Here is a 27,486-nt window from a genome sequence, read left to right as displayed (position 1 = left end):
GACATCATTGTCGCATGTGCGCGGCCACGCACGCACACGATCACCACTCCGGAGAAGCCGGGTGGATTGGCGGGCAATTGCCCATATTTCCATGCCATGTTTTCAAAATCATTTTTTTCTGCATTATGTCAAATGAGGCATGAGAAAAAAATGGAAAAACTATAAGGAGGACATGGGGAAACAAGTGGAAAACAGGAGGAACCTTAGAGAAAAAATGCTGTAGGCAAGCACTCAAGCCACAGGAAAACGTCTTTGAGAAAAACACTTTAAATAACATTACAGATTATTCAGCCAGTGCACAGAGGATTTGCTATACTCACGGTCAAGAGTTCTTGTGCTTTCTAAAATTAAAAAAAGAAAAGAAAAGTAGTTATTCTTTTGCCATTTTCAGTGCTGGCTGAGAACCTTCATTTTCTTCAGTATGGGAAGGAGGGTCTGCAACACATTTCCTCTAACCACGCTATAACTTGCCAGTTCTATACCACTTCCACTCTGTTCAGCTCCCCCCCTACAGAAGAATTCTAGGTTGAAGGTGCTTCAAATTCTCTGCTAGAGGTCCCAACCACCCCCACCCACAGCTTCATATGGAATGACAAACGTGATTGACTGCAGATGGGGTCAGAAGACTCATCTATAACTAACCTCTAGTTTTGTTAAGGTTTAATAGCCCATAGGCCGCACAACAAAATAATTTAAGAAACGGAAATAACAGCGAAACTAAATTAAGCCGCGTCAGTTGTGCAACCTTTGCTGCAGCCAAGTAAGAATAACTTCAGTTTGGGAACATCTGAGTTAGCTGAGTATTTTAGTTGCAAGAAATTTCTTCCTGGCATATTTTGGGGAATGACAAGAAGACATGTAACGATGAATCAACCACCAGCAAGGGACAGTTGCAAAGATGTTGTTCTGGAAGCCTCTTAAGCTCAAACCTTTCATTTGAGCTGTAGGCAATGCAGTGCAGCATGCTATCATGTACGACTGTCAGTTTGGGAACTGTCATCATACAAAAGTAGGATTTGAAGGAGGAGGGAGCCCAGCAGGGGGCACTGTTCTCCACTTTTACAATCACCAGTTCTTTTTCAAAATCACAATATATACACTTTGGATCAGTACACAGGAGATGTCAGATACTCACAGTCAGTTCTGAAATGCTGAGTTCCTAAATTAAAAAGAAAAGTGATTATTCCTTAATACTTGTTTGTATCTTATCCACTGATTTTTTTCCCCACAGTGATATGTAGATATTCATGTGAAGATGTGTCTTGTTTGTGCAGGGGGTTGGACTAGATGACCCTGGTGGTCCCTTCCAACTCTATGATTCTATGATTCCTAGAGGCCCCTGGTTGGCCACTGTGTGAACAGTCTGCTGGACTTGATGGGTCTTGGTCTGATCCAGCATGGCTTTTCTTATGTTCTTCTGTTCTTAAGATAACCTCCAGGTGGCATCTGAAGATCTCCTGCTATTACAATTGATCTCCAGATGACTAAGATCAATTCCTCTGGAGAAAATGGTTGCTTTGCAGGGTGGACTCTATGGCATTACACACTGTTGTATAATGCTTATGAAGGCCCCCTCCCCTCTCCAAACTCTACCCTTCCTAGGCTTCCCCCCAAAAAAATCTCCAGGTATTTCCCAACCCAGGGTTGGCAACCCTATGTCATTTAGTTCAACAATGAGAAGAGAAACCCAAGTTGGGCATTGCTGTTTTTATTTCAAAGTCCATCCCCCCCACTTCTTGAAGGCTCTTCATCAGGTGTTCCCAGCCTTTTTGAGCCTCTGGGCACCTTTGGAATTCAGACACAGAGTGGTGGGCACAATCACAAAATAGCTGCCAAAGGAGGCACAGCCACAAAATGGCTGTAGTAGGGACAGCCCCCACCTGGCTAGCCCCCACCTGGCAACTCTAGTCTGGTAAACAGTTTGAGATACATGGCATATCCAGTTGGTACATGGTATATCCAGTTGGTACATGCAAAAGGGAAACAGCTGTGAACATATTTTTACCTGCTATATTTTCCAGCTCTTTCCCAAACAATCTGTTGTAATTGCTGACCACATTGGCCCGGATCCACGGACAAAACCAGAGTGTGATTTTGGGCATTTCAAGGGGCATTTTTGGTGGCAGCAGGAGGGGGGGGAATGTGAGAAAGTCATCCTCCACTGATGGGAAACTTTTCTATCCGTGGAAACTGCTGGTGGATCCACGGTATACAAACCAAATGTAAACCTTCGCTTGATTTCAATTGGGGTTCATTTGACTTCCTCAGAGGCCTAAAATTGTCCTATGCATTCTGTGGGCCACTACCAAGGGACTCTTCTAGAAAGTGAGAGGCAGAATGGGCCACGGAAAGGCTGAACTCCAATGAAAGGGACATTGCGGAACATTCACACAGTGCGATACTCACCTTCCCATTGTTGACATCAGCCTAAATAAAAGAAGAAGAAGTTATTCTTCATGTTGAGTGACACCTCCTGAACATCTTGCTTATTTCACAGTATAGACTCAAGATCATAACAAACTGAGACCACTAAGATGGAGATCTGAAAGCTATACTTTGTGTACAACCCCGATGTTCTCAGTTAAATCTCGTGCCCTTAAGAGAGAAATTACTTTAGGATCTTGTGTGCATGAAAGATTCTATGTTCTAATCCTACTGCGCAAGTCCGCTATGGGTCAGATGGACAACTTTCCAGCATAGTTTTCCTACAAATAGAAATCCGTAGGGGGGTGTGCTGCTGACCCCTTTATTGTCCAACATATATGAACGATATGATTTCTGCTGTTTATCCTCAGAACTGTTGTTCTCCATCTGTTGGCAACATTAAAGTTGCCATTCTATTTATTTATGCATTTATTTATTAAGTGATTTCTATACACACACACACACACACACACACACACATATATATATATATATATGCTTAAAACTAATATGTTAAAAAACAGTATGAGGAAGAGGGGGGGGGAGAGAGAAAAGTTGGGCCACAGAAAGGCTGAACTCCAGTGAAAAGGACATTGCTGATCATTCACACAGTGTGATACTCACCACCAAATCTGTGATGATAGTCTAAATAAAAGCAAACACAAGAAGTTATTCTTTATGTTCAGTGATACCTCCTGAAAATCATGCTTATTTCACAGTATAGACAATGACTTTTACACAGCCTGCCAGAGTATTTAGGAAGACACAAGTATTTAGGAAGACACGAGGCTGTCCTCTTCCTAAGGAGTTTGAGGAGCCTGTGCATTTTTACTTTTTGAATATTTCCCCGTCTGAATTCTTTTACATGGGTGCATTGTGTATTTTAGCTGGTTATTTCAGTTTGGGGATTTATGTCCTTGTAATCTGCTTGCTACACTGTTCGCCTGCCTTGAGGCCAAGGAGATAAGATGAGATGGAAAGGATTAACATAAAGAAATAAACAATTGCTTGGACATTGAAGCACTCCTGATAGAGACCAGGAGTTGAAGAGACAGAAAGACCCCGAAGTCTTATATCATATAAATTCTCAGATGAGGGACTCCCTGAAGACCTGTCTGAGGAAGAGGACAATTAGATGGAAAGCTGACAGCTGACCTCAGGGGATACCGTCCCTTCTCTGGTAAATAAGATAATTTAATTCTTGAACTGGCCAAAAGCAGCCATATTGTTCAATGAACTAGAGGTTGCCAACCTGATACAAAGCTGCTTGGCACAGTGTTACTTGTGAGAAGATCTTCACCAAAGAACATCATGAGTTTCCCCTGTGTGTTACCGAGGGAAACTGAAGAAGCTTTGTTTTCTTGATGAGGACATTTGCTGAAAAGTTCTCAGCCCCATTAATAGTGACCAAAAAATGATCTGGAGTCTCAGCAGTTACTAGTAGGGTAAAGCTTCTGGAAAACAACAGGCACAATCTGGCAAGAAAAGAGACCTCTGAAAAACATTGCACATCACTCAGAATATGCAGAAATTTACAATACTCACGTTCAGCTGTATCAGCGCAAGCTAAAGTTGAAAAAAAGAAAGAGAGAAAGACAGTTACTCTTTCATAATTCTTCATCCATTTTGGAAACACTGGTTTTTAGCACAATGCAAGTAAGCACAACCCCAACACCTGATACTAAAGGAGTATCTACGCCACTGAATTGTACTGGACACAGACTTGTATTGGCTTTATAGCAATAGTCATGAATTGCCCCAAAGTATTTGGAACTATAGCTCATACAGCATGCTTCCCATGTCTTATGCAAGACAGGCAATGACTCTTAAACCAATGTAATGATGTAATGTAGTTCACTTGATCCATTTCTTTTATCACATCAAGGATAGGCATACTCCTTTAAGATTGATTTCACTCATATGACTTGACCAAGGGCCAGGAAAACTTTGTTCTTTTGTTAAGATTGGTAGGGGTCAGTAATAATGCTCTGATCAGTCAACCAATCAATTAGTTTTGCAATTGGACCATTCATTCAGTTATAACATGCAAGTAATGTATAGAATCCTTCTTAAAGGAGTAAAAGCTTCATTCTCTCTTGGGATCTCATCGTGCACATTTCATCATACATAATGTCCACCTTGAGTTTTCCTTAGAGGTCCTTCTAGAAATTTGACAGGAAGAACTAGAAGGAAGGATAGCGCAGATCCCTCAGCTCATTCACAGAGGGTTCATGATGCTCACCTGCACAGTTGCTTTTATGTCGCCTTGAAGCTAAATTAAAAAGGAAGGTGTTATTTTTGCATGCTTTTTTGATACTTCACCAGAGCAAAATTTTATTTCCTCACAGGTTCATGCAGAAACTAGCACTCTATGGTAAGCCCTTGTACTGTGATAGAGGACCTTTTAGGATGAAGACCTATGCAAACTTGTTTGTAGTAAGCCTCACTAGATATTGTGGGCATACATCTGAGTAGATATGCCTAGGATTACACTGCTTGTCCACTTGAAGACATCATACATTGAACAGAGATGCAACTTGAATGGGGAAATGTGAGACCCACCAAACCCTATAAATGCACTGTAAAGGCAGCTGTCCACACTATCAGCATTCAACAGCCACATTAGAGAACTTGCAACATTCTGGATCTGATCTAATGGGGCTTATGTCCTTATCTCTTACTATAGAAGCAATACAAGAAATCTGGCAACTAAATACTTGTCCACCCAATCCTGCCCTCAACCTTTTCATGCTTTATGGGGACAGATTAGGACATGATGTACTTCCTGCTGTCATATGCAGGAGAAAAATTGCAATCAAGTGAACATATTGAAATACTCACTTTTGCAGTATCAACCTAAATAGAAATGAAAACAGGGTTATTTTTCTGCTTTGATACTTCCTCAAAAACCTTTCTGTTTTCACAATATATACATATGTCTCTACTTTATTCCCTAGCAGAATTCTGCCACAGTGCTTCTGATTTTACACTGTTTAACTCATCTATGTCAATTTGGGGTTGCCAACCCCCAGGTGAAGTCTGGAAATCTCCTAGAATTGTAATTGCTCTCCAGAAAACAGAGATCAGCTCCCACAGCCGCTTTAGAGGATGGACTCTATGGCACTACATCCCCGCTGAGTTCCCTCTCCTCCCCAGCTTCCACTTACAAAACTCCAGGAAATGACTATCCCAGAGCTGGCAAAATCATTTTTCATCCTTGTTGAAGCAACATCACTACTGCCTCTGTAGGCTGAGCTGGTCAGGCACTGTGGCATTCACTGAAACCTGTGACTCCTCAACCTCGTTCCCTTGATGCCTTACTGACTTAATTTAACTGTTCCCAATGATGTACATTATCTTCATCTTGACCCTGCCACCCTTTATTCACATCTTGCCGTCTGCCCATAGGATTTTAGGTTGGATGGTAAATCAAAGAAAGTTGCCTGTTCTAGATAATTCAATTTTGACAAATAAGGGCTCGCTGCCATTTTGATCTCTGATTTAAAATGGTGGACCAATTAAATTTGTTACCAACGTCTCTATTACCTAAATACACGGTTGCTTTCCCTTAGATTGCAGCTACATTTTAAGACCAGTGAAACCATCACGGGTGTGATCTGTGTGCGTGTGTGTTGTGGAATTTTGAAGCACCCTCCAATTATAGTGGCAGTGCGGTATAGTGGTTTAAAATGTCAGACTAGGATCTGAGAGACCCAGGTTTGAACCCCCACTCTACCATAGAATGTACCAGGTGACCTTGGGTGAGTCATGCACTCTCAGCCTCACAACCCTCACAGGGTTGTTGTGAAGATTAATGGGAGATAGATTTAGGCCCCACTGGGGGAAAAGGAAGGGTACAAATGAAGTAAATAAATTAAGACTGCCATATTTTTCCCACATATGTGTGAATGGTGATCATTCCCTTTTACTGGGGAAATGTAAAGAGACACTTGAAACAGACAATCAGCACTTTGCCTGATTCAACCAGGAAAATATATTTCCTGCCACTTACAAAAAAGCAACATCTGGAGGTAAAGATTAAATACTCACTTGCAGTTGGTTTACATATTGCTAAATTCGAAAACAAAGTAAAGGAAGAAAAAAAGCAGGTTATTTTTGCATATTACTAGGTACTTCTGGAAAGCTTCCTATATAGCTGTGGTGAGCAAGGATTAATAGCCTGATTTTGAACAACAAATTCCAAAAGATTATTCCTGAGACTTTTTGGAGTTTATATCAGTTTGTCATCACTTTCCGCAAAAGACTTCGGGAAATGTACCTGAAGGTTGCTGACAATTCTCTCTGAAATAAGTTTTCCTTTTGTACAGAACCACTCTTCCCAGGGCTTTCTGGGCAGGGGACATTACAGTTAAATCAATGTCACTCTATAACAAACTCTATTTGTTTCATTGTTCTACATGGAAGGTAAGCCCTGTCATCTTGATTTGATGAAAGAGATTGCCGTCAGGGCAGGGACCACTTTGATCGATGGTAGGAAAATGCTTGGAAAACTCAACCAATTGATCAGTGTTGGTCAAAGGCAATTCACTCTTTGGGATCATATAAGAAATGTTTCTAAATGATATCTATTTATCTACCGATCTTAATTGTAATCAATATAATGCTCACATTCGATTTCTCAGATACAACACTGGGCAACTTTCCCTACCATACCTGTGTGCCTTTAACAATAATCCAGATGCCTTACTGACTCCCAAAGAGGTGGCCATTCTTTATAGGAAACCATTGTAAACTTTACAATGGTTTCCTATGGAGGGATTGACCCATTCAGGGGCTCATAAAATTGGACCACCAGTCCCAATCTTTATCAAACTATGGTGTCTATCTAAGGAGAGTGCTTTGCAGCTACCTTGTGAATTTTGTGACTTTATCTCAAAAAATGCCCCCCCCCCCAAAGAGCTCCTTGAAAAATAATCTCCATAGGGTATAGTGGGCCCATAATACCCATTTACCAGTATGGTTATATGGATATTTCAGTCCCCCCACCTCAAAAAACAAAATCAGGTCCCATAAACCCGAACCTGAAATTTACTGGGGGAGAAATGCACAGCCCTAATGGTGACCATTCCCTTTTGCTGGAGAAATGTAAGGACACCTTTGAGGTAGACAATCAGTTCTCTGTCTGACTCAACAAGGAACATTTATTTCCTGCATCCTACAAAAAAGGCACAATCTGATGATAAACACAGTGTATATCGCTCAGCAGAAAATAGTTGAAATACTCACCTGCAGTTGCTCCAAAGATTTCTAAATTTAAAAGAAAGAAAGAAAAAGAAAAGCAAGTTATTCTTGCATACTTCTTGGTACTTCTCAAAAACTTTCCCTATAGCTGTGGTGAACAGGGACTAACAGCTTGATCTTGAACAATCTACTCCAAAAGAATATTTATAGCTGAGACATTTGGAGTTAATACCAGTTTGTCATCACTTTCCATCCAGGTCAGAGCTCAAAGATCTTAGGATGGTGGAAATGGAGGGGGTAACTTTTTTCACAACAGCTCAATGGGGCAAGGAGATCAGGCAGAGGGAAAGAGACTGGCCTAAATTAAGCCACTGACTATATCTGAGTGCAAGCAGTTATCTGACCAATTCTCCTCACCCCAAATCCAAAATACTAGCCACAACCCCACACTCTTTCCTTCCAACAAGGTTAAATTAAAAACAAAACTGGACACATATAAATACTATACACAGTACCTACCAGTTTTATTTCCTTGATGGCCTGAAAGAGAAAAAGAAGTAATTCACAGTCAATAGCTATTAAAAATAGTTTCCTCAATCCTTGACATCTTTTGTGGAGGTATAAAATGGCAGAAATATTCTAATAGAAAGGTCTCCATTATGAAAATATTTCTCATATTGTCTTTGAATGTGCAAATTTTTCTTTCAGGAAGATTTAAGGAGATCCTTATGAGATTCCTACCAGTTCCAGACTTTTTGGGAAGTTATGTCAATGCGCCAACAGCATCAAGGTCTAGGCCTCCTTTTGTACCTGGTGAGACCCCTGCCAGCCAGCTTGACGGTTCCAGGGGGAGGGCCCCCAAAGCAGGAGATCCCTCACTCCCAGCACGAGTCTGGCAACCCTACTGTAAGACCTCCAAGCCTGTTTTGGCATCAGCAACATGCCGGCCAGCTTCCCTATTCCCAGTGTCTTCATAACCACCTTCTTTGGGAACCAAATTACATAAGATGTTATTTTATTGAGCTGGGTCTAGGGAACCAGACCCAACCAACTTTCCCCACAGCAGCACAGTGGCTGTGGGGAACATCTTTTTTTAAAGCCTGTGGGGAGAACGTTGCCAGGTCCCCCGGCTCACCAGTGTATTTTTCAAAACATATATCCTGCCTTTATATCCTCACAAAAGCCACCAAGGAGACCAACAAATGAATACATATGTAATAAAAATCACACTTTTAAACCATTAAAACGAACTTCCCCCAAAATACACTCATCATTAAAACAATTAAAAACAGAGCAAAAATAAATAGTTAAAAAAATAGAGCTGTGTTTCTCATCTGTCTTTAATCCCACCAAATATTTCTCACAACCAACTTGAACTTGAACTGAAAAAGAAGGCCTTTGAATGAATTTGAGTAAGTAAACCTTTATTACATTATTTAGGGGTCCAAGTTACTTTTGAAAATGATACTAAATAGAGTTGCCAACCTCCAGGTACCAGCTGGAGATCTCCGGCTATTACAGCCAATAGAGATCACCTGGAGAAAATGGCCACTTTGGCAATTGGACTGTATGGCATTGAAGTCCCTCCCCTCCCTAAACCCCGCCCTCCTTAGGCTCCACCTCAAAAATCTGATGGTGGCAAAGAGGGACCTGGCAACCCTAATACTAAAGCTTGCAAGCCAAGACCAAGCACTGTTTATGAAGGACATTTTCATCATTCAGCCAATACACACAGGATTTGCAATACTCACAAATTTCACTTTCTGTTCACATTCCTAAATTAAAACAAAAAACAAAAAACCAGTCATTCCTTCATGTTTTTTTATTCCTGATCAACAGTGATTTCTTCACTATAAGCAAAAAAACTCTCAACACAGAGGCTCTTACAATGAATTTAAATTACAAATGTATGTCATTGTAGTTAGAAGTGGCCCAAAGGTTGGGAACAAGTTTTGAATGACTAGTTCAAGTTCCCTATAGGAACACCTCTAGAAATCAGTAAGCAAAATCGGCAATAAAATTATTGGCCCCCGCAAGAAGGACTCTGGAGATCATTCTGTAAATACATAGAAGAATCAAAATACTCACTTGTAAAAGTTTAGCTGCCTTTGCATCCTAAATATAAAAGCAAATGGTTATTCTTTTAATACTTTTTAATATCTTACTTGCAGAAAACGTGTGTGTGGGGGTGTTCACAGTGATAAGCAGGAGTGGTTGACCTCTGTTCAGCCAAGGATCAGTAAACGTGAGTAGGTGGTAGGGGAGCTGCCCGGGACCTCAGAATTCCAGAGCACCGGATTGCTCTAGAAAACTCTCAGAATGTGAACTCGCTATCTGGAAGAGGAGCGGGGGGTGTCTCATCATCCTGAAATTTGCCTACTAATATTTAATAAGCTCAATACAGTGCTTAGGGGAAAGGATAGTTATCACAGACATGGATGGATTTTAAGAAAAGGCAGGGGAAAGGTTAGAAAAATCCACCAAAGGCAGGTTGGGTCCGTCAATAGCCAATAGCCATGAAAGCAAAGTGGGACTTCTGAGTTCAGGGTACAGAGGGGAGGGGGGCAGCTCCCTTCATGACCTGCTTGTAAACTTCTGAATCACATCGAGGTGGCTACTTTTGCAAACAGGAGACTTGTTCTGGTTTTTTTTAAAAAATCCTTATCCGTTTCTATAGAATCATTAAAACAAATCTTGTGTATCAAAATATTGTCGAAGGCTTTCATGGTCAGAGTTCATCGGTTCTTGTAGGTTATCAGGGCTGTGTAACCGCGGTCTTGGTATTTTCTTTCCTGACGTTTCGCCCGCAGCTGTGGCCGGCATCTTCAGAGGAGTAACACTGAAGGACAGTGTCTCTCAGTTTCAAGTGTGTAGGAAGAGTAATATATAGTCAGAAGGGGGGTTGGACAATAAAGGGGGGTTGGAAGAGTAATATATAGTCAGAAGGGGGCAGGACAATGACTCAGCTCAAACACAACCCCCCTTCTGACTATATATTACTCTTCCTACACACTTGACACTGAGAGACACTGTCCTTCAGTGTTACTCCTCTGAAGATGCCTGTCACAGCTGCGGGCGAAACGTCAGGAAAGAAAATACCAAGACCACGGTTACACAGCCCTGATAACCTACAAGAACCTTGTGTATCAAGTCCCTCTTTACAAAGACGTACCCCTTAAACGAGAGGCCTATTCACATCAGTGCAATAATTGTCTGGGCAAGGCTACTGACTAGGTTGCCAACTGCCAGGTAGTTGTCCTTCACTGTTTGTGCTTATTCTAATTATACAGTGTCATCTTGTATTTAGAGCCTACTATTGTTTTTTGATACAACTGCCAGGTAGTAGCAGGAGATCTTCTGCTAATTCAACTGATCTCCAGTGTCATCTTGTATTTAGAGCCTACTACTGTTTTTTGATACAACTGCCAGGTAGTAGCAGGAGATCTCCTGCTAATTCAACTGATCTCCAGCCAATAGAGGTCAGATCACATGGAGAAAAATGGCCGCTTTGGCAATTTGACTCTATAGCATTGAAGTCGCTCCCCTCCCCAAACCCCGCCCTCTTCAGGCTCCACCCCCAAAATCTCCCACCAGTTGAGAAGAGGGACTCCTAATACTGAAGCCCGCGAAACAAAGGGAGCTATACCCAGCCCATGAAACAGACTTGGAACCTAGAAGGTTGAGCCACAATAATTAAAAATAATATTACAAATATATGTTTATTATTAAACGAAATTGTGCTTAAAAGAGTTTAAATTTTAAGCCTCAAAAGGTAAATTACATGCATGTAAGGAATCACATGAGACCACTAAAGAGGTTATACAATTAAAAAAAACCTCCAAGACCATATGCATTTCAGCCCTTAGGGCATTCTTCAGTGGTCATGATCCAGTATAGTCTTTTACATGATACATGCAGGAATTTGTTCAGCCAATAGCAGCGTGGTTGCATCACATTTATTTATGCGCTTGATGGGAGCTCCAAGACAAGTTAAGCCATGATTTTACTTTTGTCTACATTTGGAGCCCAAATAATGAAGTTTCACATGCAACCTGCATTGACTGTTACAAAGTTATGTTATATCTTGATTGTAGATGTGAGTATATACGGTACTGTATAGTTACAATTGAAGAAGGCCTTATGGGCCAAACTGCATATAGTCTGTTGGAGGTTTTTCTTCTGCAACCTATTTAGTTGCCTTATGTGATCCCTTACATGTATATAATTTACCTTTTGAGGCTTAAGTTTTTAACTCTTTTAAAGCGCAATTGCCCTTCTAGGTTGCAAGGCTACTAAAGCCCCAATGAACAAGTGTTCTCTCTCTTTTACTCCTGTCTTCCCTCCTATTCAGAATCAGGCCGATACAACAGAATGAATGGGGGAGGAAGGCATTTTCAGTTAGTAGGAGAGGAAAGCAAGGTCAGATTTAAATAAATTGTTGTAGATTATTCACTCAACGCATAGATAATTTGAAATACTCACTGCTTCAGCAATCAGGGTCTAAATTAAAACAAAAAGAAATATGTATTTATTTATACATTTCAAATACTTATATGCCCACCTATTTTCTAGATCAACTCAAGATTCAAGACAGATTACAACAACCTTGTAAAACAGAATATAACTGTACACAGTCACACAATGAACAAGATTAAACATTAAAGACAAATGTGTGTGTGTGTTAAGTGCCGTCAAGTCGCTTCCGACTCATGGCGACCCTATGAATGAAAGTCCTCCAAAATGTCCTATCTTTGACAGCCTTGCTCAGATCTTGCAAATTGAAGGCTGTGGCTTTCTTTATTGAGTCAATCCATCTCTTGTTGGGTCTTCCTCAATCAATCTAAAAACACCTTAGGGCACTCACTGACATCCTAGACTAATTCCCTGAAGAAGTCCCTAAGGAGGTTGCAAGCATGTTTTCAGTGGCTGAATTCTGGGTCAATGGTGGAGCTTTTGGAGGGAAAGGGTCTTGAAGTTCTACTACAGCTGCCCACAAAACAGCTAAAAACATTCCCTCCTGTAGAAGTCCCCAGCTGAAGAAGGGACAGTTACGATTTGAAACATTTCATTGACCTAAAGAGTGCAACTGCAAACCCAAGGGTTGCTTCTTTAAAAGCTTTCTATCTTCATAAGCAGTTTTCAGGTTCATTTGTTATCTTTAATTTGGTCTAACTCAGCATGGATGCTGCAGGTATACTAGCGACTGGTCCAGGTCTTGCGGCCCTTGCTGGTACCTGGGCACCTGCTATATTCACATAGCAGTGATCTAACAGTTTTGGCGTAACAATATCGAGCAGCCTCGGCCTTTTGGCTTCTCAGCCTTTTGGCTAAGATCAAGTGTATATATCGATCAGCCACAGCGCACAGAGGATTTGCTATACTCACTTTCAGCTTGGCTTCAAGTGCCTAAAATGAGAGGGAGGAAAGAAAGGTAATTATTCCTTCATGCTTCTTGATGCTGGCAAAGAATCTTTAATTTTTTTCACTGCGGTAAGGAGGGACTGGCAGCCAGGTCGACAACACATTTTCCAAAAGATGTAGGTGGACTATAATTTATCATTTCTACACCACTTCCACTCTGTTCAATTCCTCCTCCTCAAGAATTGGGGGTTGAAGATGCTGGGAATTATCTACTGGAGATCCCACCCCACCCACCCCACCCACGGTTTGCTTGGGTTGACACAAGCATGATTAAGTTCTCACAGGGTCAGAGTTGGTGACTGACATTGAGAGAAGGCAGAGCTAGGATTGGAAGTAAGAAGGAGCCCAGCAAGGGGCACTGGTCTCCCCTTTTATTATCTCAAATTCTTTGGAGGGGCCCTTTTCAGAATCAAAAATCAAAATTTGGCAGGAGAAGATAGCCCTAATGGAAAGATACTCCAGATCAATGGGACAATACACAGAAGAAGTGAAATACTCACATTAAGTTTAGTTACGACCATGATATCCTAATTTGAAAAGAAAGATCGTTATTCCTTCATACTTTTTCCTACCTTATCCACACAATTCTTTATTTCACAGTGAGATCATTTAGTTTACTGTAACTCACTCCAGGTAAAAAAATTCTTTACAGAAATCCCTCAAAGATTTTTTTATGTCTAGCACATGTCATCTTTTAAAAACAGTTATTACTTCCAACTCCATGGGCAGTACCAGAGTGTGATTTTTAGCATTTCAGGGCACATTTTGTCTCCAGTGGGAGCGGGGAGGTGAGAGAGCCATGCTGTGCAGATGGAAATCCTGTCCAGCCATTGAAATCACTGGTGGATCCAAGCCATAAAAGCCCAATGTGAACCTTTGTTTAATTATGCATATGTCCTGTTCAACAGAAGCAAAAATTGTGCTATCAACTTTGTAGACTACTGCAAGGGGAATCTTCCAGAAGCGGAGAGGTAAAATGGGCCACGGGAATACTGAAGTCCAGTGAAAAGGACATTGCTGATCTTACTCACCAGTTTGTATCCAAGAATCTAAATTAAAACAAAACAAGAAGCTATTGTTCATGATCAGTGACACCTCCAGAAAATCTTGCTTACTGCACAGTATATACACACACTTTTACACTGTATATTGGCACAGCTCATCGCCAGTATTTCTGATTTAAATTGTTCATTTAAACCTGTAGAATTCAATAATAAATATATCTATATTAGAAGGTATAACCAAACCACCTCTCTCGATAGCCTTCCCTGTGCGATTTATGCACTTCAGACAGCCTTCTCCATAAGGTATCCTCCCTGAGGACTGTTTGTATGTTAGGGTAGCCAGGACTCCCACTATAGCTGGAGGGCTGTCCTGAGTGGTGGTGAGAGAAAAATAGTAATAGGTCTTTTTAAAAAAGCAGCTATTGGCCTACTGCACTGGTTCCTCGTTTCCGGGTACAACTCAGAAGTGACAATGGGTTCCTTTAGGAATCACTGGAAACTCTATGCTAAAACTCTATGCAGTTTTTGGCAGTTCATAGAACTTTTTGACCTAATACACTGCTTGACGTATACACTGCTTGAGGTAGACACATTTTAATTTGGTAATTTATGCCCTCGCATCTTGCTTGGTACATGTTTTGCCTGCCTTGAGTGCAAGGAGATAAGGTGGGATGGAAATAGGGTTGACAGGTGCCCGGTGGTGGCGGGCAAACCCCTGGTAAATCACCCCTCTGCCCGCCAACCATTTGAGGGTCGGGGGGGGCAAACGCGCATGCGGGCATACACACGCACGCATGGCACTTCCTATTTACAACCAGAAGTGCTGCCTCACGAGGGGCCTTATATCACTCAAACTCTTAGTTTGAGTGGTAAAGGGCCATTTTACCACTCAAACTAAGAGGTATAAGGCCCCCCACAAGGTGGCACTTCCGGTTGTAAACCAGAAGTGACTCGCATGCGCTTCGGCGCACACGTGCAATGCCGATCTCTGCACCATACCCTCCCGCCGGAGGAGAGGGGGGACCGGGCAGCCCTAGATGGAAATGTTAAAAAGAAACAAATACATAACTGTTTGGACATTCAGGCACTCCTGACAGTGGCCTGGAGTTGTAGAGGCACAAAGACCCTAAGTCTCATATCAGATTAATTCTCAGATGAGGGAGTTCCTGAAGACCTCTCTGAAGAAGACACGCAGCTGGCAGCTGACCTCGGGGGATACTGACCCTTCTCTGACAATTGAAACAATTTAATTCTTGGACTGGGCAAAAAGCAGCTATATTCTTCAGTGACCAAGAGGCTGTCGTTCTGGTGCAAAGATGCTTGCTACAATGTTACTTGTGAGAAGAACTTTACCAAGGAACATCACAAGTTTTCCTTGCATGTTACTGAGGGAATCTGAAGAGGCCTAGTTTGCCTGATGAACACATTTGTTGCAAAGTTCTCAGCCCCATTAATAGTGACCAAAACCACTCTGGATGTCTCAGCATTTACTTGTAGACTAAAGTTTCTAGAAACCAACAGGCACAATCTGGCAAAAAGAGGAGAGATCTCTGAAAAACTTTGCACATCTCTCAGAATATATACAGATTTGCAATACTCACTTTCATCTGGTCCATTTCATTCTAAAGTTAAAAAAAGAAAAGAAAGACAGTTTTTCTTTCATGCTGCTTAGTGCATTTTGAAAAAGCTTGTTTTTAGCACAGTGCAAGTAAGCATTTATGATCTCACCCCCCACCAACATCTTATGCTGACAATATGGTCTTGTTGTCCATAACCCGTGTTGGGCTGAGAAGATTGCTGTCTAGAGTGACTATTTCAAAGAAGAACTGCTAACCATCGATTATTCTAAGAGCAAGGTGATGGTTTTGGAAAACAGCAGTGTATTTCCAGATGGTCCATAGATGATTTCCCAGTAGACCAATGTCGAACCTTTAAATATCTGGGAATCCCATTCAGCAAGATACTGTCTTGGTAGGCCCACCTGAAAATCATAAAAGCAACAGCCCTTCGGATAATGAGTGCCATCTTAAAATTCTATCATAATGATAGATCCAGCAATAAAACTATTCCAGAGCAAGGTGATCCCACAACTTTTATATGGTGTAGAGGTTTGGGGATGGAATGCTGCTCTCATAGTCTGGAGAAAATCCAAAATCTCTCTTTGAAAAAGATGCTAGCACTACCCCCGAACACCCCAGCTGCCTTGCTAAGAGGAGACTTAGGTCTTCCTTCCCTACGGGCCCATGTTCACAAAGCCCTGTTTAACTATTGGCACAAATTGAAGAGAGCCCCAGCAAGCCCTCTCTCAAGCATTTACTTCACTATAAGCCTAAAAAATCCTACGTGGTCAACCAAAGATAATAAAATCCTTCAATTGCACAACCTAACAGATATTGTTCGTGAGACTTCCCAGGCTGAATATTGTCGAAGGCTTTCACGGTCAGAGTTCATCAGTTCTTGTCGGTTATCCGGGCTGTGTGACCGTGGTCTTGGTATTTTCTTTCCTGACGTTTCGCCAGCAGCTGTGACAGGCATCTTCAGAGGAGTAGCACTGAAGGACATTGTCTGTCAGTGTCCTTCAGTGTTACTCCTCTGAAGTTGCCTGCCACAGCTGCTGGCGAAACGTCAGGAAAGAAAATACCAAGACCACGGTCACACAGCCCGGATAACCGACAAGAACTGATTCCCAGGCTGACTTTAACTTCAGGGCCCAGATATACAGGCATGATGCAGAACTCAATAGGCAAGTCATACTAGGCTCTAAATTTTCACTTTGGTTCAAATTATTTAAAGTGGATCATTCTAGGGCACAATACTTGTCTAAGATCACATTTTTTAATTTATGAACAGCCATTGCATCTATCCATTTTCAAACCATGTCAATTAACAAACACTGTTAAATCAAAGAAAATATGGAAAGAGTGTTATTGTTTAAACCATGTTTGTATTTTAAGTTTTTAAAAATTATGTAAAAAATAATATCAATAATTGGCTTTGCCTTTGTCTTCTATAAAGTTGGTATCTCCGGTACCTGGCATTACATTTTGTGGTAAACATGGCCCACCTTGACCAAGTGACATTTATGTCATATCCAGCCTTCATAACAAATGAGTTTGGCACCCTATGTATTTGTGGAGGCTCAGAGCCGGAAGATCTGTGTCACTATTTGTTGGCTTGTCAATACTTTGCACCAAGGCAAAAGTTTTTAGAGACAATTCTGGCCAATCTGGACCAATGAACGGTAATGGAGAAAGTCTTATTTCTCCTTGCAGATATGGAGCCTGCAGTCTCTTATGAAGTTGCCCTCTTCTCTCTAGCCCCCCCCCCACAAATCCGGGCCAGGTTGGCCCAAAGAATTAAAACTTAACAGAGCTGAACTGTAAATTCTGTTCACAAGAGGTTGATGTGAAGCAGGATCTTCTGTCCACAAATGTGAACTTTATCTAGGCAGTCACTTAATGATTGGGACCAAAACTGTAACGGGCTCAAGACTTCAGTATTAGCGTTTCTTTTATTTCACAGCTCTGACACCAAGTTTTGAGAGTTTTCAATGTTTATTGTTATGTTATTTAAATTTCAGATTACTCTGAATGTTAAATTTTTAACAATGTTCTTTGTTCAGTATTCTGATAAGTTCCGGCGAGTTAGAGTAACACCCCCCTCAAGTTTTAATTTATCGATGATTTATAGTGTTTTTTATGATTAACTCTTGTAACAGCATTTGGCCATATGCAATAACCTTGCACCTCAGCCCCACTAAGAATTACCAAAAAACGCTCTGTGTATCTTAGCAGTCACTAGTAGGGTGAAGCGTCTAGAGACGAACGGGCACAATCTGGCAAGAAAAGAGACCTCAGAAAAAACACGGCACATCACTCAGCATATCGTCAGATTTGCAATACTCACTTTCAAGTGGCCCACCAGTTCCTGAAGTTAAAAAAGAAAGAAGAAAAGAAATACAGTTTCTCTTTCACGCAAAGTACATTTTTGGAAAAGCTTGTTTTTAGCACAGTGCAAGTAAGCACTCATCATCTCACATCCAACACTAAAGGAGTATCTACACCACAGAACTGTATTGGACACAGACCTGTATTGGTTTTATAGCCATACAGTTGTCATAAATTGCCCCCAAAGAAGCTGGGAGCTATAGCTCATACAACACACTTCCCATGTCTTTCTGCAAGACAGGAAATTACTCTTAAACCAATTTAATTCTGTGATGTACTTCACTTTACCCATTTTTTAATCACATCAAGGATAGACATACTCCCTTCAAGATTGATTTCACTCATATGAATTGACTAAGGGCAGGGGAAACTTTGTTCTTTCATTAAGATTGGCAGGGGTCGGAAATAATGCTCTGATTAGCCAGCCAATCAATTAGTTTTGCAATTGTACCATTTATTCAGTTATATCATGTAAGCCATGTATAGACTGTTTCTTAAAGGAGTAAAAAAACCTGCTGATAATTCCTTCCCGGAATCTCAGCACACACAGCCAGAATGCTTGGTAGGATTCTTCTAATCATCACCCTATGCCATTATAAAAATACTGGAAAAAGAAATTTAGATAGTGAAACCTTCCCAAAAAAGGAAAAGAAAATGATAGGTGATGTTAAATTTACCTCCATTTCTGTACAGTTCACTAGCTATATTCAAATAGAAGGCATTGTTGAAAAACCTCTGCAAGCAGGGGCAGATTGGCCATTAAACTTAAAGGGAAATTTCCTGGTGGGCCACTGTCCTAGAGGTGGTGGCTGGAGATTTTCTGCTATTACAACTGATCTCCAGGTGACAGAGGTCAGTTCCTCAGGAGAAAATGGCCGCTTTGGCAATTGGACTCTATGGCATTGAAGTTCACAATACTCACCGTCACGGATACTTTCACTTTGCCTTTAACCTAAATTTAAAAGGAAGGTGTTATTTTTTCCCCAGACATTTTTTTATACTTTCCCATATGAAAATCTTGGTTTACTTCCCTGCATGGTTATATAAGAACCAGCACTCTATGGTAAGCCCTTGTACTGCGATAGAGGACCATTTAGAATGCAGTCCTATGTATTTAGAATTTAGTCTATGTATTTGGAATGTAGTCCAAATAAATCTAGGAGCCCTGTGGCACAGAGTGGTAAGCTGCAGTACTGCAGTCCAAGCTCTGCTCACGACCTGAGTTCAATCCCGACGGAAGTTGGTTTCAGGTAGCCGGCTCAAGGTTGACTCAGCCTTCCATCCTTCCGAGGTTGGTTAAAATGAATACCCAGCTTGCTGGGGATAAAGGGAAGATGACTGGGGAAGGTACTGGCAAATCACTTCGTAAACAAAGTCTGCCCAGTAAATGTCGGGATGTGACGTCACCCCATGGGTCAGGAATGATCCGTGTTTGCACAGGGGACCTTTAACTTTTTACCTATGTACACATATGGAGTAAACCTCACTGGATACAGTGGGACTTAACATCTGAAGATGCATTGCTTGTCCACTTAACTGCATTGCTTGTCCACTTGAAGACATTATACATTGAATAGTGCTGCAACTAGAATGGAGAAACCTGAGACTAACCAAACCCTAAAAATACACATTAAAAGCTATCAAGAGCTATCTGTGCTATCAGCATTCAAGAGCCAACTTAATGGGGGTTGGGGGGCATATACTTTTAGAAAATGAAAGTGAGGAATAGAGAAAAACAGATAGACATGTTGTACTTATAACTCTTTACTGATATTCATTTTTCCAATTTTCTTTTTTAAAAGCCATCCGGTGGCTAGGGGGAATGGTTGCCACCAAGCAGATTGGCCACCAAGCAGATAGGGAAAATGGCATTGAGCTGGCTGGCATCAGGAATATCTGAAGTTTCCTGTCCACATGGGTGCCAACTTGACAGCGTGGTGTAGTGGTTAAGAGCAGCGGACTCTAATCTGGAGAATCAGGTTTGATTCCCCACTCCTCCACATGAAACCTGCTGGGTGAGCTTGGGCCAGTCATAGTTCTCTCAGAACTCTCTCAGATCCACCTACCTCACAAGGGGAGGTTGTGGGGAGAGGAAGGATTGTGATTGTAAGCCACTTTGAGACTCCTTAAGATAGAGAAAGCCCTGACCTGGATGGCCCAGGGTAGCCTGATCTTGTCAGATCTCAGAAGCTAAGCAGGGTCAGCCCTGGTCAGTATTTGGATGGGAGACCACCAAGGAAGACCAGGGTTGCTGTGCAGAGGAAGGCACTGGCAAACCACCTCTGTTAGTCTCTTGCCTTGAAAACCCCATAAGGGGTCGCCATAAGTCGGCTGCGACTTGAAGGCACTTTACACACACACACAAGATAGAGAAAAGCAGGGAATAAAAAAAAACTTTTCTTCTTTTCTGTGATCTTTCTCAAAATATCACTGCAAAGCAGGTTTGGGAAAGATGTCTGGAAAAACAGGAAAACCTAGGAGGTGCAAATAAGCACCAGGATGCTGTGGGAAAACAGTGGGGAACATACTTCCCAATAGCATCCAAGCCAGGGCAGATAACCTTTGTTTACGTGACAAAAGCCAAGGACTATCTGCTCACACTACAATAAAATTATATGCTGTAGACTTATACTGAGGGACTTCTTGAGAATCCAGCAAGTAAAATCTGGCAGTAAAAGATTAGGCCCTGATTAAAAGGACATTAATAATTATTCACAAACGCAAAGAGGATTTGAAATACTCACGTCTCCAGCAACATCCTAAATATAAATGAGAACTAAGTTATTTTTCTGCTTTGATACTTCCTCAAAAACCTTTCTGATTTCACAATACATACATAGATCCGTAGCTTATGCCCTAGCAGAATTTAGCCCCAGTGCTTCTGATTTAACACTGTTTAATTCCGTATTGAAGACATCTATGTTAATATGGGGTTGCCAACCTCCAGGTGGGGTCTGGAGATCTCCTAAAATTGTAGCTGCTTTGCAGACAATAGAAATCAGCTCCCATGGAGAAAACAGCAGCATTGGAGGGTGGACTCTATGGCATTACACCCCCGCCGAGCTCCCTCTCCTCTTAGCCTCCATCTCCAAATCTCCAACAATTTCCAAACCCGGGGTTGGCAAAATCATGTGCCATTTTTGTTGTTCCAACATCACTACTGCTGCTGTAGGTGGAGCCAGTCCATTTACTGTAGCACTTCCTGGTACCTGCTACCTTGTAACCGTGTCCCCTTGATGCCTGGCTGCCTCAATTTAACTGTTCCCAGTGATGTCTGCTTTCTTCACCTTGATCCCACCACCCTGACTCTTCATTCAGAACACTGCACTCTATCTGTAGGCTCGTAGGCTGAATAGTAAATGAAAGAAAGTTGCCTGATCTACCCAGCTGTGACAAAATAAAGGCTGGTGGCCATTTTGACCTTTGATTCCAAATGGTGGGCCAATAAATCTGTTGTCAAAGTCTCCATCAGCTAATTACATTATTGTTTTCACTTAGATTGCATGTATGGTGTAAGACCAATGAAACCATCATGCATTTGAGTGTGTGTTTGTGTGCATGAGTGTGCAGATCTGAAGCACCCTCCACTTATGGTGTCAGTGTGGTGTACTGGCTGGAGTGTCAGAACAGGGTCTGGGAGACCCAAGTTTGAAACCCCACTCTGTCGTGGGAGCTTGCTGGGTGCCCTTGGGCCAATCGTGCACTCTCCAGATTAAAAGGAGATAAATGTAAGCTCCCACTGGGGAGAGAGATGGGTCATAAAAAACATTATACATTGCTCAACATATACCAAGATCTGCAATACACACCTGAAGTTTGTGTTCTACATCCTAAAAAGAGAAAGAAAGTTAATCTTGCATGCTTTGTGGTACTTTTTGAAACCTTGCTATATGGCTGTAGTGAGCAGGAATTAATAGCCAATGTCATTCTATCGTGTTTCTAAGTCTATTTCTTTAATTTTTCACATGGAAAGTCAGTCCTGTGATCTTGATTAGGCAAATGTGATTGCCTCGGGACAGAGACCACTTTGATCAATTCTATCTTTATATTTCCTCAGGTACAACACTGGACAACTATACCTGCCCTCTTCCTGCACCTTTAACAACAACCCAAAACAAAGAAATCCTGTTCATGATGTTTCTATTAAAGAAACACCTACAAGTTCTCCTCCTGCTTTGTCTCTGCACATCTGGATCCTGCTAATCTGTTTAATCAGTTAAATGCAAATGGAATGCAGTACAGTAGAGACTTGTAGGGGCTTCCAGTTGTAGGGGCCTTAACACAAGGTGCCCCCAGCCACCTTACTTGCAGATGGGGGAAGGGCCCTGCCCCCATAAATGAAGGGGAAAGGAGAGTGGCAGTCCTCTGCATTTTGTCTGTAAAGGTGATTGGCTGGGAACGCTCTATTCTCCTTCCTTCCGAGGATCTGATTGGAAGGGAGATACGTCATTGCCCAGGAAGTTAGTGGAATCAAAGAAAAGATAAGAACATACTGCATTGTTGGTGGGCACCCAAACTCAAAACAAAAGAAAGAAAAAAGGATAGTTTTCTACACCATTAAAGGGCTTTTTGGGAGCTCTGCTCACACATCCCAAAAATGAAGATGCCATACACCACAAACTGGATTCAACTGGGTTAATGAATGGCTGATTTACCTGCATACTGTGTAGGTTGTAATATCTACTGGGCTTCCATAAAGGTCTATCTACACCAGGGACAAACTCACCAGGGATTCAAACCCAGGAAGGCATTTACTCTGCCCCTATGTTTTCATGGCCTGCTGATAAGCTGATAAGAGTAAACCCTCCCCCACCAAGAAAACACCCCACTGCTGAGGGGTCTCCTCCCTAATCTCCTTGCTCGGTAAACTATGAGAGGCTGGCTTGGAAATTGAGACAGGTGGAAATTGGCTGGTGTGTTTCCGTATACAGAAGATTTGTAATACTCACATGAAACCAATTTTCAATCTAAAATTAAAAAGAATAAAAGCAGTTATTTCTTCAGTCTTTTGGACATCTTTAAAATCTTGATTCCCCTCTCCCCACAAGAATATTTGAAATCTTGCAGGCCACCTATAAGCCTCTTAACACTTTAATCCCATTTATTCGTACTTAACAGGACAATATAAAAGCTTAAATTCACAAAAATCCCTGTCTTTTACTTATTTTCTTTAACAAGAACTATTAGAATTCATTCCACTCTTGCTTTTCAAAGGCAAGAATGTTTTCCCACTTTGGTATGTCTCATTTTAACATTAACTTAAATCATAAATCTTTGGCACCGGTTCATCTAGTAGTTTCTGATGGAATAATGGAACCCCATCCCAGTGTCAAAGGATGGAACAACAGTTCTTATCCTAGGAGCTAATTTGCAAGAAGTGGACTCTTGAACAGAATATTAATCAGTTCTTGTAGGTTATCCGGGCTGTGTAACCGTGGTCTGTGTAACCGTGGTTACACAGCCCGGATAACCTACAAGAACCAATGAACTCTGACCGTGAAAGCCTTCGACAGAATATTAATCCTTCGTTGTTGATAGCATGTGTTATTACAGGACAATCATTTTCAGCATTTTGGGGCACAGAACCGAACATTATTTTTAATCTGGGAGGGGGGGAGGGAAGAAAAAAAGAAACCGCTGAATAACAGGGAAGAAAGGGGGTACAAAGGTCTGAAACAAAAAAATGCCAGTGTGTATAGTTTATTTTAAAAAGTGAAAATACAAAGATTATTACTGTGATTTACAAAAAAGCACAATATATCAAACAATGCATTAATTCTCAATAGTAGTACACATATCATGTGGTGATTCTTGACAAATGTATACAGAATGGAAAAACACACAATAAAAACTAAGATAGGATGCCAGCTAATTGTTCCTCATTCGAATCTTCATATGTCCTGAATGACCAGTAGCTTCAGAAGGCTGTTACAAGAATTTCTATGGTAGATTCATAATATGTAGAATAGTATGCCATCAAAAGAAAAACATCTTGGGTCTTGCTCAAGGGTCAATAAGAATTGTGTGTGTTATGGGGGATTGGGGGGGTGCTAAAGTGGGTGTTTCCCAACCAAAAGACACCAAAATTGTTGGGGAGTGAGGACACACAGTTTTTAGTGACTCTTGAGCAAGAGCCAAGATGTTTTCCTTTTGAGGTCATACTATTCTACGTATTATCAATCTGCTGTAGAAATTCTGATTATAATTCACCATGCATTTGGAACTGCTTGTAACAGGCTTCTGAAGCTACTGGTCGTTCAGGACTGATGAAGATTCGAAACAGGAACTACTAGCCAGCATCCTGTCTTTGTTTTTTATTGTGTGTTAGTCCATTCTGTATACACTTGTCAATAGGGTTGCCAGGCCCCTCTTTGCCACCAGCGGGAGATTTTGGGGTGGGCCTGAGAAGGGTGTGGTTTGGGGAGGGGAGGGACTTCAATGCCATAGAGTTCAATTGCCAAAGCAGCCATTTTTTTCCAGGTGATCTGATCTCTATCGGCTGGAGATCAGTTGAATTAGCAGGAGATCTACCTGGCAGTTGGCAACCCTACTTGTCAAGAATTACCACATGATATAAGTACCATATCATGCCAGCATGGTGTAGTGGTTAAGAGCGGTGGACTCTAATTTGGTAAACCGGGTTGGCTTCCCCACTCCTACACATGAAGCCAGCTGGATAGTCTTGAGCTAGTCACAGTTCTCTTGGAGCTCTCTCAGCTTCACCTACCTCACAAGGTGTCTGTTGTAGGGAGGGGAAGGGAAGGACATTGTAAGCCAGTTTGATTCTCCTTAAAAGGTAGAAAAAATTGGCACATAAAAACCAACTACTACTACTCTTCCTCCTCCTCTTCTTCTTCTTCTTCTGCTATTATTGAGAATTGCTAAGCTACATGATATGTGTACTACTATTGAGAATTAATGCATTGTTTGGCATGTTGTGCTACAATTATGCTATTTTGTAAATCACAATAATAATCTTTGTATTTTCACTTTTTTATATAAACTGGCAACTCTGCACTTCCTTGGTGGTTTCCCATACAAGTTCTAACCAGGGCCAACCCTGTTAAGCTTCTGAATCTGCCAGGAGCAGGCTAGCCTGGGCCATCCAGGCTAAAGTTAAAGTTATCCCCCTAATATCTTGATCCTTGATGCCCTGAATGAAGGATAAGGCAAAAAGAAACAGAGAGAGTTGTCAAATCATTGAGCTTGGTCTTGCCTGAAGAAGCATTTTAAGTCCCTAGAAATCTTGCAGTCCTATCTTTAAAGCTCACTGAAGATATTGCTAAAGGTTAAAGAAACAGGTCTTATGGTACTTTTAAGAGAGAGAAAAGGCAGCCTTACCAGATTCCCCTTGACATTTGGGCAGATGAGAAAGACAAGAAGAACGGCAGCAAGAGCCTGAAGTTTCATCTTGACTTTCTTTCGGTGTTTTTCAAGTATGAAATCACCAAGGTGAAGACCAGGTGCCTTAGCTGCTATATTTATAGCATGTATCTGTCCAGAAACGTCATACTCAATTGATAACATGTAACACCTCCATTGTCCAGCGAACCAATCACTTTTGCAAATAAGGAAAGGTTAACTTCTCATGACCTTCATCTTGTGTAGTGCAATTATTTGCCTTTTATGCAAAGCTGTTTCCCTCACGGTCACACACACACACCCCGACTATTTCGGGGCTTAATTTTGATTATGCGTGATTTTCCTGACCTTCAGAAATCGCCTCGCTCTCCCCGCATGTTTCCCCCATGTTTTCTGTATGCTTTTTAGCCAGCATTCAGAAAATGCAGGGGAAATGCACTGTGAGAGTGAGGCGACTTCTGAAGGACAGGGAAATCATGCATCATTCCAACAAATTCTCGAAGCAGTCCGGCGGTGATTTTTACCCATGCATAAAAGGCCATTGAGTCTGATGCCTGAAACCAGTTTGAGGCTGAGGTATATCAGCTGAATTATTTCGGTATCAAAGTGGATGACATTGATTTTTCAAAGGTATGTGTAGTGAGAAATCTTCTAGAGCAACAGGCAGGGAACGCGGCCATTCTTCTTTACAATGCTGTTGAAGGGTATCATACAGAGCTGGAATGAATTTTTAAGTAGAAAATTCTCAAAAGCAGACTCATCAACAGAATCTTAAAACAAATCAATAAGTCATATTTTAAAATGTGTATTATGTGTTCCCGTTTCCAAAACAAGAGGAATTACAAAAAGAGGTCAGTTCCCCTTGAGAAAATGGTTGCTTCACAGGGTGGACTCCATGGAATCAAATCCTCAATTTGTTCCCTCTCTTCCCCAAACAAATCCTCTGCAAGCTCCATCACCAAATTTCCAGGAATTTCCTAAGCCAAAGTTGGCAAATTTATCCCCTTGCCTGTTCCTAAGCCCCTGACCCTGCCAAGGTGTACTTGGCAGAGTAAGTTCCTACTTTAGAGAAGTTGGAAGCCCTAGTTCAGAACTCACATGTTGGCAGCTCTCACATCTACAGCTGTATCCTATAAATATCATAGATGTACATCTGAAAATGTAATATATGGATGGAAATGCTTCCAAAATTCACCTTATCCAAATTTCTCCCCAGGTGCTGGGTTTCAGAATAATCTGGTCTTCTTTCATATGCATCAAGAATCTACCATTGTTACATTTTTCAAAAATTCCAAACTTAAAGGATTTCTCCCCATTTGTCATTACTGATACACACTGTTGTACTGATACATATCATACATATCACATCAAGGTTCTTTTTTGGGCGGTGTCTTACTGGCACCCAGGAGTGTCTGTTAAAACTTGTACTCTAAAAAGCAATGTTGACGGGATTGTAGACGCTGCATCAAGATTCTTTTTGTGTATGAGTTTACCATAGCACAGAAGTGCATCTGTACATTGCTAAAATACTGTAAAGAATGAAACTTGCAATAATACAATTACTTCAAAGTTGTTGTGTTGTTGTTTTTTTGTTTTGCAGAATTTGTCAATATATATTAATCAATTAATACCAAGTGGCAAGGAAGTGGAAGCTGTGGCAAACTGAGAACACTGCAATTCCAGAAATAATTTTACCCATATGAACATATGAAGCTGCCTTATACCAATCAGACCATTGGTCCCTCAAGGTAATTACGATCTGCTCTGACTAGCAGGGGCTCTCAAGGATCTCAGGGAGAGGGCTGCCATGACCCCCACTGGATGGCTCTGGACTGACTGGGAGGCCTCTGGGTAGGGTTGCTAGGTGCCTGTTAATTAACAACCCTATCTCTGGGGCCTCCAAGAAGCCAGAGACATGACCTGGAGAAGACCCCTGCAGGGCACGTTCCTCTTGCCCATCTGTTCCAGAACTGGCCGCTGAGGAACCTGCAGTGGGAGACCCTCCAGAATTATTCCCTGAAGAGCATGCAGAAGAAGCCAGAAATTCTCTCCAGGTACTGGGGCAATTAAGCACCAGTCAAGGACTCAGTCCACAAGCCCATCGGAATCTGCCTGGCAGGAGCGGT

The 27,486-nt window shown here is 41.5% G+C and overlaps 1 protein-coding gene across 1 annotated transcript in view; it reads right to left on the bottom strand.

Annotated features, from left to right (window-relative positions):
• The window catches only part of LOC130474679 (uncharacterized PE-PGRS family protein PE_PGRS54-like), a 196,971-nt gene that overhangs the window by 12,153 nt on the left and 157,332 nt on the right, over nucleotides 1-27,486 (bottom strand). The window contains exons 92-100 of the mRNA XM_056846378.1: nucleotides 15,653-15,673; nucleotides 14,079-14,096; nucleotides 12,898-13,032; nucleotides 8,146-8,166; nucleotides 7,672-7,692; nucleotides 5,266-5,280; nucleotides 3,970-3,990; nucleotides 2,407-2,427; nucleotides 321-341 (exon numbers count right to left, since the gene is read on the bottom strand). Coding sequence (XP_056702356.1) covers nucleotides 321-341; nucleotides 2,407-2,427; nucleotides 3,970-3,990; nucleotides 5,266-5,280; nucleotides 7,672-7,692; nucleotides 8,146-8,166; nucleotides 12,898-13,032; nucleotides 14,079-14,096; nucleotides 15,653-15,673 — 294 coding nt within the window. The remainder of the gene's footprint in view (nucleotides 1-320; nucleotides 342-2,406; nucleotides 2,428-3,969; nucleotides 3,991-5,265; nucleotides 5,281-7,671; nucleotides 7,693-8,145; nucleotides 8,167-12,897; nucleotides 13,033-14,078; nucleotides 14,097-15,652; nucleotides 15,674-27,486) is intronic.

Source organism: Euleptes europaea, chromosome 3 (genome assembly GCF_029931775.1).
Source record: "Euleptes europaea isolate rEulEur1 chromosome 3, rEulEur1.hap1, whole genome shotgun sequence".
NCBI lineage: Eukaryota > Metazoa > Chordata > Lepidosauria > Squamata > Sphaerodactylidae > Euleptes > Euleptes europaea.
Note: the sequence above shows the minus strand (reverse complement) of the source record. Positions and strands in the feature narration are given on the sequence as shown.